We start from the raw sequence: 16,497 nt of genomic DNA on the forward strand, positions 1-16,497 counted from the left end.
AAGATAAACTACATATGCATTACAGCGCATCCAAACATTATAGCTTACAGGCATTTCACATGATTCAGTACAGGCATCCTTGAACTGTATAAACAAGCTGAATCAGATCTGGGAACCTCATTAATACTAACATTTAAGAATAGTGATACTGTTTTTCATTGTTTCAACAGAGTTCACAAAGTGTGTTACAAATGAGGGCAAAATTCCAAATACATCGAACCGTTGATGCCCATCGTATGTACCACGTGCTTTAACTGTTAATCACAAAGAGAATATTTCTTATTTATTATGTCATTTCAACAGTCAAATAAAACCTGGAACAGTGCAAAGGAACAAGAAATTATCAGTCCAAATTTATTCAGCAAAGCTGGTAAAACTTTTTTCCCCCCGCAATGCACACAGAGGAACCACCTTTTACATGTATATATACCCATTTGCTGCATTTATCATACTCTTTTCTGCTTGTGCCATAAGTAAACAAAATACTATATTTAAAAGTATGAAATGCTGGTCACTCAGAAGAAAGAGATACATGAAGTACTGAATTACAGTACCTATCTCATGACCCTCACAAAGCAGATATGTGGAACAGGCCTGCTTTGCCATATGAGCTGTTTCAATACAGTCCAAAATAAACAGGATGACATTTAGAAAGATGAAACCAAAAATACCGTAGGAGTAATTTCAAAAGATACTAGAGAAGGTTTAAAACATAAAAATAACTCATAATATGTAGCAATAATATTAGTTTTGTGTAATATTTAACTACTGAGGGAACAAATGCAATTACTGTATTTAATTCTGGATCTGAGTAAAAATAAGAGTTTTTAATATCTTTTAATAGCTAGAAATGCAATATAATTTCAGTTTGCCTATTACCACCTTCATGAGACAGCTGTTAAAGACCGGAGCAGCCAGCATGCAATAGTTTATCACCTCACTGCTTTTGTGCAGACTCTTTCCCTGCAGCGAGAGCACGGATTCCTCTCCATTGAGGGTAAACTACACAACACCTATTACAGGTCCAGAATCTGCATGGGGGAACTATTATACTAGCATGTCACTTCATTCTCCATCTGCACACAGTCAACCTTGCCAGAAGAATGAAAGGATCCTATAAAACACTGACAGAAAATTAGGAGAATGAAGCAGAGCTGAAGCTCACAGAAGTGAATCATTTGCCAATGGAACCAAGCTAACCATTGCAGCCATTTTTTTGTTTTACAGTAGGTGCTTACTGCACCAGTAGATACAGTTTATATACTTCACAGACAACGCAACACGAATGTTTTTTAACATTATATTTACCTAAATATGTTATCCTATTTCTGGGATAAATAATAAACATTCTTCTTACTTGCTTGGTACATTATTCTCAAGCATGTGCTTAAATTTATAGATAAGATATGAAAGGACGTCTTATTTTTTACTTTTATAAAAGACATTACACTTTTATTAGCTTTGTGTATTTTTACATAAAATTTTAGATGATCCTTTTAAATTCCATAAAAATTTCAGATACCTATGTTCCATCTAGTTACAACCCCCCCCCCCCCAGCTTTGGTTTATAAACTAAATGAAGGGAAACTGGGTTTCCCTAGTTAAAGGGAACCACTGTGAATAACCAACTTTCACTACCCACCTTCACCATGCAGTTGCAAAAAAAAAAACCCACACAAGTCAAAGGATAATAAAATTTTTAAGTACCAGAAGGATTTCTGAATAATAAGATGTCTAATTATATTCATGCATCCTTCCCATCTTTAAAAACTTTTCAGAAAATTTCTAAATAAAGACTTTTTTTGAAAAATCAGGAAGAGATTTTTCTTTCTTCCAAATTGCTACAAAATATACTTGATAAGCAGCAAAAGTTGTTGTTATTAATGGACTGAAATGCATTTTTTTCCCTCAACCCTGAAAATAGACTGCATTTCACAGTCATTTTAGATTCAAGTCGATTTGGGTATTTAATGGCATATTTACATTTTAATAGAAGATTCTGACAGATAAGCGTCTTTCAGTAAGACTCAATGACTATTGTATACATTCAAGTTTTCTAACATTTTACAATAAGCAATACATTAGGTAGACGGAAAGAAAATTATGAAGATCTGTGGTGAAGAAAAAGCAAAAAAGGAAGATACTCAAGATAACATGGCCTATCAAGCCAACAGTTTGGGGAAATACAATTTTAAGAATATCAAAATCAAGCAGCTTCTAAAGCAAGGGGTATGAAAAACATTCCAACAGTTATAGAAAATCATTAAATTAAAATGCTAAAAACAAACAAACAAAACCCTTACCCCAAATATGCCTTGTGTTATTGGCTACCATGTAGAAAACAAACTACTGTCTGACTGAAATGAGTCCAGTGTTACCAAAAGGTTACCTGTACAACCCATGAATTTTTCAAGAGACTCAAAGGAAAAAATTAAAGGAATTATTGCTGGCAACAGAGCAGCTCTGCAAATGAGTCAGTCTCCACAGAACTGGGGTTAAAAGATGAAATGACAGGGTGGCTAGAAACATTCTGCTCTTCATCCCATCACCTGACAACTGACTATTCTCACTCTTTCTTTGCCTTTTATTTTCTTCTTCTCATTTGCATTTTAAAAAGTCTCTAGACATGGTAAATTTAAACAATTAACTCCAACATGTTTAATCAATGCATTAAATCTCTAATTAAAGCATGCTTAAATTTATTTACATAATTTGATCAGTTATCATGAAATACAAACTCAGACTATCAATTTTAGGATAACAAATACCTGGATATTAATTCACTCTTCTCATTTATAACAGTCTAATTCTGTGATACATCTTCATTTAGAGATGGATCAGGATCTATTTTAATATAATACTAATCAAAGATCCAAAATCTTCAAGGCATATCAGAAATGCTAGCATAAATGTCATCTGTGGGATGATAAAGAACAATAACTTAATATTTTACCTTAAAAATAAAAATATAGATAGCCTGTTTCTACTGTGTTATGGAACACATCTCAACATAAAAGTCCTCCATAACACAGACCCTGCAGATATCTACATTAAAAAAATATATATTAAAATTACATGCAGATATGAGCATTATCTGTCTGGACATTAACCTCTGCCTTGTAACTTTTGAAACTGAACACCACTATTTGTGAACAGTAGCCACTGAATGTAAGGATATTATTTTCCCTATTTAGATGGAGTTAAAAGGAGGAAAAGCAGTATTCTGCATAAGCATCTTTTACATAACACAGCTTTACTCATTTTTTTGACACTCTGCTTCTCTCCATGTATTAAAGCTAGAAAGAATCAGCTGCTTTCCATTTAAAACAGGAAGTACAGATCAAGTTTCCTGGTTGCCTCACTTGTGTAGTAACAATTAAAAGCAACCTTAAGAGCTCATGCCACAAAAGGTCTGTAATTTGTTAATGTTTTTAGTACCATTTACAATCATACCAGTTAAAAATCCACAAACCTTGAATGCTGTAGAAGGTAAGGTTTATTTTTGCAAACAAGTGGCCTGATTAACTGTAGTGCATGCCTGCACTACAAATTTCTGCTAGCACAGCTGTATTGGTCAGGAATCACACCTTTTCATACTTAGATGCACCCAAAAAGGCCTTCAGCATAGACCAAAACCAGAAGAAAACTATTCAGACTTCTAAAGGTTGAACAGCAACGTGATAGAAGAGTACTTCACACAGAGGCCAGTATGAAGAAAAAAAACCAACGAGCCTCATGGTGATCTCACTAGCACCACTATAAATAAAAGCAGCAATTACATTTTCCTTTTTAAAAACAGAAAACCACACACGTGCAAGAGAAAAGATCACACAGTTCCTGTATAAGACCATATATCAGCACCGAGGAGATCTTAAAAGCAGTGAGCTTTTTAGAAAAGAGTTCAACAAGCCCTTCAGGGTTCTTTGTTTTTCTTTAAATGCAAGTTAACATCAAATGCAAAGCAGCAGACTTTTACAGATGGTATAGATGAGTGGTAAACATTAATGACAGCTGGAGGATGCCTGATAAAGCACTTCTGTTTTTGTACTGAGATGACAACTTTATTTTGGGAATAGAACAGTAGTTGCTAGTCTTCACCCAGTGAAGAAAGGATTCACATGAACTCCAGCTGCAGACACATGATCCACATTTAAATGGTAAAAACTGGGCGTCTCCAGATTGCCCTAGTTATACATCACATAGAACAGCACACTTGCTGAAATACCACTCCCCTTGGTGCTGCAATCCAACGTGTTCAGTTTTGTTTGCTGAATCTGTCAGCATGTGCCTTTCACCTACAAGGGTAGTAAGTGGCCAAACACAGTAAACATTATTTTAGGCAGTGTTTGCTTACAAATGAAACAGAAACAGTTTCTTCTTAAATGTTTTAGTACATTAGGCCTCCACCAACATACTATCGTGTTTCTGCAACGTTAATGGAACTTTAACTTCAGCCTAATATGGAGCTCCTTATTTACTTTCTCCTAAAGAGAAAAAGAATGGCTCCTAACACGTAATATCAGAAAATAAGCCTACTTACAGTATAACTCAGAGAACAGCAACCTATGTCTCCAAACATTCACACCACTTCTATAATTCCTTTCTGTGACTGCCACGGGAAGCACAGTATGGGTTCACTTGGCTGGGATTAACTTGGACGATCTATTCATGCAAAACAACATTACAGACAGGTCTACAGAAAAGCTGTAGTTTCAAACTTGATTAAATCTTACTCTGAAGACATAGCAAAGCAGAAAAAAAATTAAAGCAGATTTTAAAAATTGTATTAAACTGTTGGTTTTAACTTTACATACACAAAACCTGCAAAAGTGGTTGGCTACAAGGGATGAATAACTCCTCTTCCTCCTAACTGCTATAAAGTTTGGTTTGGGCCTTTGTTGAAAAGTTATCACATTAAATTCTTGATAATATTAGATGGTATTTTTCCTGATGAAAAATACACTGTCTTGCCAAATACTTCCAGTCAGCTGATCTTAAGTTAAAAGTTTTAGATATTAAATTTGTAAGGCAATTTAGGTTCCAACATGCATTTATAGTTTAATAAAGCCATCAAAAAATACTGTAATGACAGCCACAAACATCTGAATTTAAAAGTTTTATCTCATTATCACACAACTCTAGCTGTCTTTATTAAAAGTAAGCACAAGATAGAAAGCCAAAAATAAAATAAGGAAAACAGTAAGGAATTAGTGGCAACTCAGTAGAAGTTGCTGACAGCTTTACTTCTGTTCATAACGTCAGTTTCACAGAGCAGGTCTCCCCACCAGGAGGCCTGAAGTCCAACTCCGCCCTGCAAAAGTTACTTAACGTCTTAAACGCTGTAATGCTTAGTATTCAACAGCCTCTTGTGGTTTCAGTTTGAATAGCAACATGTTGAATCTCCTTTCAAGTAGTTTTCAGGATCCAAATCACAGGTAATTTGAAACATCAGAATTATTATTTGTTAAACAATGGTTAGCAATACAGTTTATGAATTGCAAGAATAACACATACCAAAGAAGGGGGACAGAGTTTTCCTTAATGTTCCAATAGTGTTTAAGTAAGGTGGCAAAAAGAGCAGATATTAAAGGTTTACAAAACAATCACATGAACACAGTGCTGCTGCACACTAAAAACTGATGCATTACAACAAAAATACCTACAGATTTCTGCTACTCACTATTTAGTCGCCAGTAGCTGCTGGGTATGGTGACAGAACCTACTCTAAGAAAATATTTTCAGAAGTTCCTTTCAAGCTACAAACTAAAGATAAGTGTCAAGCACTCTCCAGAAAACAAAATTCCTGGAAATATGCCACAGAAGAATCTGCACAGGAATAAATGCATAGTGCTCATTCTTTCAAGGGTGCCTAAGTAAAGGTTTACTACTCAACACTGAAGTTTCAAGTGGCCATCAAGTATGTAATCACTGTTTCCTCACTTTTTCCTATCTCATGTGTTCTAGTCTAGTAAGTGATCGATAGTATATTATAGTCTAGATTCCCAGAAATATATCGTATGCCTATATTCCTAGAAGTTTATGCATAGCTTCAGCACAACACAATACAGTGAGTCTCCTGCATTTCTTCCAGCTGGGATTGTTAACTTCCGCCACTCTAATGTGTTCACACATGCAACTAGTTTACACGTTTGGAAGTCTGGTACCACAAAATGAACTTTTATTAGAATATTTCTTATAATAATTGTCATTAAAATGACATAGGGAAGTGGCAAGAACATCAAGGTCCTTGTTAAGCCTTGAAAAAAAAAAAAGTCAAATTACAGCATAATCTGGAATTGAAGCAAGAAACTATGCTGTACACTGATGACTGAAAATAGCAGCATAGTTACTGGGCAAAACAACTGCTACAGGGCATCAAAGAAAGAACTGATAGCTTTAATTTGCAGTAATTTACAAACTTTTGTAAGGGGAAATTTTATTCAATAACATGACTTCAAAACAACAACAAGATGGTTTTACAGATCCTTAGAGCACTACCAAGTTAATTATCCCAAATCTCCTACACTAACTGCAGGAGACATAAAAGGTGATTATAGGAACTGAAAATGGTACAGAGATGTTCAGCAGTCATTGATCTACGTTATCTATTCATCATGCCTCCAGCGGAAGGAGTGGGGAGCAGACTAATATGAACAAATGGCTTAAAAGACTAAAGAGTAGATATATAAGGAGATGCAAGATTAGAAAAAAGTCCTAAGGAAAGTCACTCCCAAAAAATCTCTTTTGAACTGCTTAAGTGTCCTTGAAAAAAACTTCCATTTTAAAATGGAAGAATAGTACATTAACAAGTTTGATATATTCGAACAATTCAGTTGTTACCCTAGAAACTTGCAAGCACCAGGTTTACTGTTCTTTGTTCTATAGAACATGCTTATAAGTAATATACTGCTATTTACATGCTAGTCCATATAATTCTTGGCATCCCTTTTAAAAAGCAGAAAAATCAGATCCAAAATTTAAGAAAAGAAAGTTAAGTTTGCATTAGACTTTCTATTGAATCTTTCTTCACAGTGCCAAACTGACTCAAGATGAAATGTCTTAGAAACATAAATGCACTTTCTCATTATCCTCAAAGTACGTCAATTCTTAAGTCTCAAATTTGTGAACTTTGATGTTCTTAAATTTTTGCAAGTCTTCCAGATCCATGTGTGATTATTCCATTCTGTACCCTCACAAGCAGCAACAGTTAAGCTTAAAAGCCATATCTCGACACTAAATGCCCATGCCCATTATTAAAATTCTCCTCTGAGTGAGCAATCATAATTACAGTGCATGAAATGAGATCTTTCGTATGCTTTCTCCATTTCAGCTAAACAATGAAAATAATCAATACCTTCTGTAACACACAAAATAAAAAATTACAAGTAGGAGAGGAAGAATTAGTTACCTGTGGCCTCGAATATCAGACTGATCACAGACCCCTCCTAAAGCAATTCTGTGGAATTCTCGACCCAAAGTCTTTGCAATAGATCTTCCAACACTAGTTTTACCGACTCCTGGGGGACCCACAAAACAAAGAATGGGTCCCTTGAGGTTGTTTTTAAGCTGCCTGACAGCTAAGTACTCCAAAACTCTCTTCTTCAGCTTCTCCATAGCATAATGATCATTATCCAAAAGAATTCGAGCTGCACGAATTTCAAGGCGATCTATCAATTATTGACAAGAGAAAAAATATCAGCATATTTACCTTTAAGACATAAACAATTTGTTCTATAGTATGAAAGATACAAACATATTCTCAAACATGTTCATCAATATAAAATTCATCAATCATGCGAATTTTTTTAATGAATCACTGAACAAAATCATCATTAGTGATCATAACTTTCTGGCTTTTAGTCTATTAATGTATATTTCTATTTACTGTACCTAAGAAGAAGGCCAAAGCACCTTCACATGTGTAATACACGTGAATAGAAACTTTGCTTAAGGTAACAAACTTCAAATCACCCGTGACATGGTATAACTTTGCAAGCTGAAAGAGCAACTTTCAGCAATGAAACATTCCACCAGCACACYACAGTTTTGGCCATAAAAGTCAACAAACACTTTACTCATCTTGGAGTTCTTTGAATATACTGACATTTGTAAGCTGATCTTTTTACAATTTAATGTTTAAGAAAAATATTTACAAGAATATTTGTGAACATCCAAGGCTCTAGTTCAAAAAGACTGAAATTCATCACCACATGTACTAAGAAGGCAAAAATTGGAGATGTTTTTGCTGGTATGGTATAATAAATTTCTTTTTAAAATCAGATTGTTACAAATGCCATTCAAAAGCCTCAGTCTTCAATAGTTGCTAAAAGTAATTAGAAATTCTTTTCTCCTAGCAGAACACCTTCTGGAAGGGCATTTTGCTTAATTAATCTACTCCTGAGGGTCAGCAGGAAAAGGTCATGTTTGATTTTCTATCCTTTCCTCACTTTCCATTTTTGTGTTCTGTATTAATAATATCAATCTCACAACTTTCAAAACTATGGTACAAAGCTGAAGTGATACTAAGCTTTTCTATTGTATCTGATGTCGTAACTATTAAAAGTAACTACAATTACATTTTTTCCACACTCTTGTTCCTTACCAAACTTGACTAATTTCAGATGTGCCAGAATTTTCTTCAAGAAGATTAATGATCCAGAAGTTTACAGACGTTTTTTATTTGACATATAGATGGCAATTAGCTTGATGCAATTTTCTTTCTTTTTTTTATAAGAGAAACACTACCTAAATTTCTTGTGAAAAAACTCCCCCAAACAGCTTTACAGTAATTATTCTACATTGTTTTTCCGAATGCACATCATAAACATAACTTCTGAATGCTGCGATCCAAAACTGACTCTAAAGTACAGAGACGTCTCAGTGACCACCATGAACTATGAACTTGTTTGCAGTGAGGCATGAAAAACAAAGCAAGTCCAAACAGAAAACAATCAGAGTACTGCCAGGGTTGAGATTAACAAAAGTGAAATAAAAAAATTATTCCAGTGTTCTAGTTCTACTTCAGTGAGAAAAATCTATGGAAAGAAATCCATCATTTTGAAAAAGTATAATAGTGATTTGATTAATACTGTTTTGCCATATAGCCATAATAATGTAATATGATTAATGTTAACTTCAACGTAGTTAGCAAAAATAACAAAAGCTGTAAGAATGCAGAGATACTACTTTCGTAAAGACTAGCAAACACAGTACAACTCCTCCAGGGACTCTTTGAATACATACCCATTCTCCTAACCTCATTTTGCACTGTGGTATTCCATATTCCAATATTTATGATAGGGGTGTGTGTGTGTGTTCGTCTGTGTGTGTATATATATATATATATATATATATATATGTGTGTGTGTATGTGTGTGTGTGTGTGTGTATATATATATATATATATATAGGGGTGTGTATACACACACACACACGATACTAGCACAGACTGTAGTAATAACACCTTCATTTTTCTGTGTAGATATTCCTAATGCTTTTTTAATTCACATTTTTAGATGTACAACTGAGTTCTATGGGCTATCCAGTAAAGATCTTATTTTAAACCAGGCAGACCATAAGACCTCAGTAATGTATGAATGACATTTTTACTGTCAGACCAGGAAACAAAAATTTGTAAGACAGGCCTAATAAGTGTTTACATGGTGGCTTCTTGTACTAAAATGCCTGTGCAAGAGAGTCAACAATTCACCTTTGGTACTCTTGTTCCATGGCAATTCCACCATCAGTTCCAAGTAATTTCTGGTCAAAGCATATTCTGGCATTGATTGAGGCATCTTCTTTAATCTAGAAATACATGCACAAAATTCATTAGATTATCCAGGAATTAACTGCAAAGTAAGATCTCACCTGTACTACAAGACAGGTATTTAGCAAACTTGAGGTCATCAATATACCCTCTTATTACACTGACAAGCATATTATTAAAAAAGCAAGTCACTATTCCAACAATAAGGAGATTGTCTTTGTATAAAAATAGCTTATGTATATGATTTGAACAGAAAAAAAAAAGACAATTCCTTATGCATATATTATATAAGGAAAAAGAAAAAAAATTACTAAATCAAGCTGATACAAAGGATTATCTCCCTGCATGCACAGTATCTATGCATTTTCACTGAAGAAGAAACATCATATCATCACAGACAGTACACTCATCTCCCTCACTGGGGAAAAATGGAGGAAGAAAAAAAAGACTCAAGAGATCTCTATATCTGAAATATCTGGATCAGTTTTATACATTTATTATTAACAACTGGGATGGTGTTTGCCCCCTCCCTTTTTTTTTTTTTTTTTTTGAAGTCTTCACTTCAAAATATAGCAACCTAGAGCCTGTAGTTTAATGTTATATTAATTTCTAAATCTAGGACACTTCATATTTCTTTCTGTCACCACCTCTGATGTTCAAAAGACATGAAGTGATTAAATTTGTACAGGAAAAACCGCACTCTACTAAAATTTTTATAATTATTTCCCAGACACAACCAACAAAAATATAGTATCAAGGAAAAAAAGATGTAATGCAAGTTTTTTTCAAAAATTAAAATAAGAGAAGAAACCACCACCTGAAAATCTCCTACCTCTTTATTTCCTTAAGACAAACTTTAAGAGCTTGTTCTGACATACTGGATGTTCTAATCTTTTTTTCCAGCATGACGACATCATCATGATCTTCCTCTTCCTCCTCATCTTCTGTAGCACTTGGAATGTGATTGATTCTTCTAATAGGACGAATAGCTACAACCTATAACACAGAAAACCGAGCCACAGAATAGCACCAGTTTTTGTTTTTTTTAAATAAGATGTGCACTTGTCTTTGGACAGAAACCGTGAGAAAAACATGCAAGGTGCTGAGAGAGTCCTTTTGGTCTCCATTACAGAAAAAGTCAGATAATAAGATTTTAATCTGATCTAAAACTTTATAAACATGTTCTACAAGTATTAACAGTACTACTTTAAAAGATCACCACCTTTTTTTTTAGTACGTATTTCCTAAGTGTATTTATCATGTAACCATCACTAGTAGGTAGTAGAAGATGAACAAAATTAAGAGTTGTTCATGATATTTTAAAAGGCTTGGTATTGCAGCCTATCATATTAAACAGGATAAACCTAATCTTTACAAAAAAGAAGGGTCACTTCTCCTTTCCTTTTTTGTTTCTTGATTATTTCCTCTTTAGTAAACATACCCACATAGGTATGATTAGATGCAACACAAGGCTAGGCTGCTACAGTTTGCTCAATTGCATGTTTCACAACACACATTCTTTATGTGTTATTTCAAAAGCTATCATTCGCCTGCAATGCCATTAATAAAAGGTACATCTTTCACTTCCAAATTCTGCACAGGCCAAAATTCAGTCTGTACACACAGTGCAGATAAACTGGGAAATGATTCTTCAAAGGAATCTGAGTTTTTGTTCAAAATCAAAAAGTAGTCAGATTAAAAAAAATAATGCCTAGACAGCTTAGATATGTAAATAGTCAAAGTTGCTGGCTGGGTGTTCTCTACAGCTCCAGACTGACTATGAAACATTATGACCGCAGATTAGACCTGTACACAGACTAAAATCATGTATGTTCATTGGCCTGTTTAAAAGTGCACCTTTATACTTATTTAGGATATTTAAGAATCCCACATTTAAAGGTCCATACCCTTTTATCATCATCCTGTTTGGGCTTTCTTGTTTTCTGAAGCAGCTTCAGGCCTTCAATTTGTCTAACAAGCAAGGGTATAGTCATCTTGAACCGTTCTTCCAGCCTAACAGCATCTAAAATCTAAGAGCAAGGAGTTATGAGTAGCCAGCATTTTCATGCTAATAGCTCATCAATTTTGGGAAGGCAGAGAATTCTATTATGGTGTTTTGGCCAGAGCTATGGAATAGATGGTTTGAGAAAAAAAGAGGCGGTAAGAAAAGCAAAGAGAATACAGCACACAAAAATCTAACCTCAAGTCTATGATATTACTTCAGGATTTGTACATCTGTTGTCAATCCAAACCAAAAGCTGTATAACTGTAATCTACCAAATAAACAGGGAAGACCATTTATACACAACAGAAGTAAACAAAAACCTTCAAAAAATGATACGAGAGCATTGTTTCTCATCTACTGTATGTTGATAGTTTTCTATCGGCAAAGCAAATCACAGTATGTTACATCTACTCTAAGAAATTTCTTAAATGAAGGAAAAATTTCAGGTGCTGGTCCAGGGAGGTTATACATAATTTAAAGACTCGATACCCTTGATTTGTAAGCCTGAGTATACTTTAAAAAGTAGCAGGAAGTCTGGATTCCAAAACTACAAAGTACCTAAGAAGAATCTCTTATCCCGTCTCTTTGTAAAGCGTCTTCCTATTTCAGCTGCATCTTCTGTGGCAAACATCTATCAGTATTCTATTCCTCAGTTATTAAACCTCAGAGAAGAGAGAGTTCTCTAAGAAAGTTACGGTACAATCTCCTCAGGCATACCCAGAAACATCACCTTATGCCTGAAAACTTTTAAAAATATTTTATACATTATTCCATTTTATACGTTATTCCACTTTCATGTTTAATGATGCTGATGTGTGGAAATGGGTAGAATCAGGCTGTCTGTATTTCCACACTTTCCACTGGCTGCTCTCTTCTTTATCACTTCTAACAAAAAACTCAACATGGTAAGTTTGATTTTTAGGTGAATGATGTACCTTTTTCCAGCATGAGATTCAGCTACAGTACACACCTTCAGTTAGAACTACTTCATTAATCTCTATTTGGTGTGTTTTGAAAGAATGTAAGTCATGCTTTCAATTTGAGGTTGCGTGCGTGGCACTGGCAGCAACGAAAGAAACACCAAAGCTTCCAAGCACAGCAAATGAATATAGAAATCAGACTTAGTAAGCAGCAAACTACAAGCACCCTTTTTACCGTACAACCTTATTTTGACATAAGATGCAAATAAAACTATAGTGTCTCTGTATTAAAAAAGGCAAAAAACCCTTTTTTGGGGAAAAAAAAAGATTTTTTTAAAGACCAAAATATAACTGATTCAGGAGCTGTTATTACTAAGAGATGTATAATCACTTATCAACTCTGATAAATAAGCAAGACATCATTACAATTTGAAGGAAGATTTATCATCTTGTTCACCACGAAAAGGGGAAATCCATATGATATTTTTATTATTCTATAAAATAAAGGGATTCCAACACTAACTAGATTCATTTAATTATTAGGTGAACTGATACTATATATCTAAAAATTTAAACAATAGCATGAAAACTTTTTACAAGAATACACACTTAGATGTAACACAAATAGCTCCGGCAAAACATTAGCACTGTACAATCTCAACTGTAAAAAAACTTCAAAATTATCTAAAAATGGATTTAACTGTAAATAGCAAATACCTGATTCCCCTTAAAAAATTTAAGAACATAATACCTGAAGTTTCTCTTGGTTGGATGTACGAATGATAGAAGTCAGTATATCTGGCAAAGCTTCTCTAGGCAGATTGTCCAAAAGACGTCTCAGCTTTGCAACGGCAGGAACAGACATATCCAGCATCTCAACCAGCTGTGAGGAACACAGACTGAACAATATTCACTGTTGTTGATGTTTCTTTTTAAATTATTTAAACAAGTATTCAAACTAGAAAGAATTGCATTTTTCAGTATAAAATGTGTCTAGGTAATTTGCCAAAAAGCTACTGGGAAAAAAAAAATCCACACAAAAGTCTAAGTGCTACTAACTCAGCATAGGGCCATCAAGACTTCGGGTCTTCTGTTTGTTGGAGAAGTTCATAAATATCATCGTAGTCTCCAACACTTTTTTTTCAATGCCTACATCTTTTATTCCCCTCTCTCTTCCCACCCCATTAAAAAGAAAAAGATAACTTTCCCAGTTACTTTAAAATTATTATGATTCTCCTTCTATACATCCTTTAAAAAAAAATTTCATTATGGTTGGGGACATCTGTTTATAAACAAGACTCCAGAGGGTTTGTTCCCCCCCCTTAATAAAGTATTTATTACAAATCAATCACCATACGTATCGGGAAATCTGGAAAAACTTATTCAAAAGTATTCCATTCACTAAAGTATATTTATAGTATTGCTAAATAAAAAAAACAATACCAAGGTATTATAAAACTAACATACAGCTAGACCTATCTTGCAATGAACTACATAGAGACACTGGAACTCAACACAGAAACCTTATGCTGTAATAAAAACATTTATTTTGGGGCAGAAGGACTGAAACTCTACTTGGCACTGAAAAAATATAAGAAATACAGGCAGAGGGGGCAGACAGGAAACAAGCAGAAAACCCCAAATACATATACAGACACACAATGCATAGGATTAAAATAATTTACCTGCACTGCATACTTGTAGAACTGTTCTGACAACTCTCCAAGTTCCTCCTCCGATTTATGCTGATTAGTAAACTGCTCAAGTCGATCTAACTGTTCAACTTCAGCAACAGGATACGGCTTCTCTTTCAGCAGCTGCAGGATCTGGAATCGGCAGAGGCCCGTAACCAGCAATGTATAATGTGGCTTGGGCCAGTTGCTGCCAACCACCTGAACTGCCAAGGCAGCAGTGCCAATCCTAAAAACAGGTCAAACGTTTGTGTTATTTGGAACCTTCAACAGCAGATTTCACGTACTTCTTATCAACAAGCAAYAGAGCTACAGGTTGCAAGAACTTCCTGGGACATTTAGTTCCTTTTAAATAAAGGTAACCAAAACATACAATTCCTTTCTAACACAGCTTAAGAAAACCAGACCTTAAAACGTCAAAAAGAATGAGCTAACTGCTAAACTAACTAAAATAATATAACTAGACACCTGATTTGCAAACACCTAACATTTTTTGATTAATAATTTAACTGAATTCAACGAGGACAGGAATGTTTATGTTTCTGCTTAAATTATGTGTGCCAGAAAAACGGGTATTTTATTTTACAGTTCTTCGGCGAAACTGTGCCTCATTCCAATCAAATGTTTCAGATCACGTGTACCCGACCAAGATGCCCGTTTAACTAGTGCTAACGAAAATAAATAAAAGTTCTTTCCTTGCAAAACCTGACTAAATGCGCTGGTGTGACGTAGCTCTACGAGCGAGGGACAGCGCGCATTTGTTCCGCCCACGCTCCATCCCACGGAAACACCGCTCGGCTGGGGTTTAGGGCAGCTTCCGCGAAACAACTTCAAACACACGCGCGAGGCCGCTTTGCCGTGAGACTTTTCTTGGGGGAAAGACTCGTTAATAAGTGGCACGGCCTCAGCGATCCTGGCCCCCTTTCTCCGCTCACTCCCCCTTTCCCTCTTCCCCCTCGCTCTGGTTTTTCAGGCTTCGCTCCGGGCGCCGGCCACGCACCCCGCGGCCGCCGCCAAGAGCAGCTCCCGGCCCGGCGCCACAAGATGGCGGGGGCGACGCGGCGCACCTGCGCAGCGAGGGCAGGTCGTCGCAGTCGGAGGTGGGGTCGCTGGTGTTGGGGAGGACGCCGATGATGGTGCTCCTCAGCGAGGTGCCCTTGAGGAGGCGGCTCCGCACCAGCTGCATGTTGCGCGGCGAGTCCACGCTGGTGCGCATGGTGGAGCCGGGCAGCAGGACGCCCTCGTGGGTGAGCAGCAGCGGCAGGCGGCTGGGGATCTGGATGGCGCTGCCCGACGCCATGGCCGCCCGCGCCGCTCCCCTTGGCGCCGCCGCGCCCGCGGCTCCGCCCCGTACGGGCCGCCGGCAGGGACACGCGGCGGCGGGAGGCGCGGTGCGAGCGGCGCGGCGCTGCTGCTCCAGGCGCGGCAGCTCCGCGTCGGTCCCGCGCGCAGGGGACCGGTGGCGCCGCTGCTGCTGCTGCCGCCGCCGCCACGCGAAGCGCCGCCCGCTGCCCCCGCGGGCAGCCTGGTGCCGGCGCGGCTCGGGCGGTGCTGCGGCGGCCGCGGCCGCCAGGTGTCAGGCAGCACCCGGCGTTTCCCCAGGGCCGGGGGGGGGGAGGGTCTTTTTATTTGTTTATTTACTTGTTTATTGCCTTTTTTAATGCGTAAATGAATGTGCTGTGAATATAAAGTCTGACGCAGGAGAGGGAGTTTGAAGCAAAGCTATCATCTGTTACCTGTGACGGTTACTAATTTAAACCCAGCTCTTCTCTGCTTTCTGCAGGTTMTAACTTTTCTCTTAGACCCCCGGGTAAAATCCCCTCTCCGGCTGCGCTTCGCTCCAGGTTTCAGAGCCGCCGCCTTCGAGCGCGACAGTCAGCGTAGCTCCCTTCCAAGCGCTCCGGGCAGCCCAGGCCGGGCGCCGAAGGGCAGCGCGCAGCATCCTCGTGCGGAGCGGGGGCCCAGCCTGCCCGGCTGCCTCGCCTTCCCTGGAGCCGGCAGCAGGCCGGGGGGCACCGCTGCTCCGCCCCTTCTGCAGCCAGGCCGGCCGGGGGCCGCCGCAGCTCCGCCCCTTCTGCAGCCAGGCCGGCCGGGGGCCGCCGCAGCTCCGCCCCT

General features: G+C 37.5%; 1 protein-coding gene across 3 annotated transcripts in view; it reads right to left on the reverse strand.

Moving 5' to 3' along the window:
• Nucleotides 1-15,748, reverse strand: part of LONP2 (lon peptidase 2, peroxisomal) — a 48,712-nt gene extending 32,964 nt beyond the window's left edge. The window contains exons 1-7 of one of the 3 annotated variants that reach the window (XM_026058168.1): nt 15,450-15,748; nt 14,377-14,611; nt 13,443-13,574; nt 11,674-11,796; nt 10,599-10,762; nt 9,710-9,804; nt 7,409-7,667 (exon numbers count right to left, since the gene is read on the reverse strand). In XM_026058168.1, the coding sequence (XP_025913953.1) occupies nt 7,409-7,667; nt 9,710-9,804; nt 10,599-10,762; nt 11,674-11,796; nt 13,443-13,574; nt 14,377-14,611; nt 15,450-15,682 (1,241 nt within the window). In that variant the 5' untranslated portion in view covers nt 15,683-15,748. Of the gene's footprint in view, nt 1-7,408; nt 7,668-9,709; nt 9,805-10,598; nt 10,763-11,673; nt 11,797-13,442; nt 13,591-14,376; nt 14,612-15,449 lie in introns of those variants that run through there. The other 2 variants (XM_026058175.1, XM_026058182.1) reach the window with 2 other exon arrangements.
• Between the last annotated feature and the right edge of the window lie 749 nt (nt 15,749-16,497).

Source organism: Apteryx rowi, unplaced genomic scaffold (genome assembly GCF_003343035.1).
Source record: "Apteryx rowi isolate R43461 unplaced genomic scaffold, aptRow1 scaffold_1, whole genome shotgun sequence".
NCBI lineage: Eukaryota > Metazoa > Chordata > Aves > Apterygiformes > Apterygidae > Apteryx > Apteryx rowi.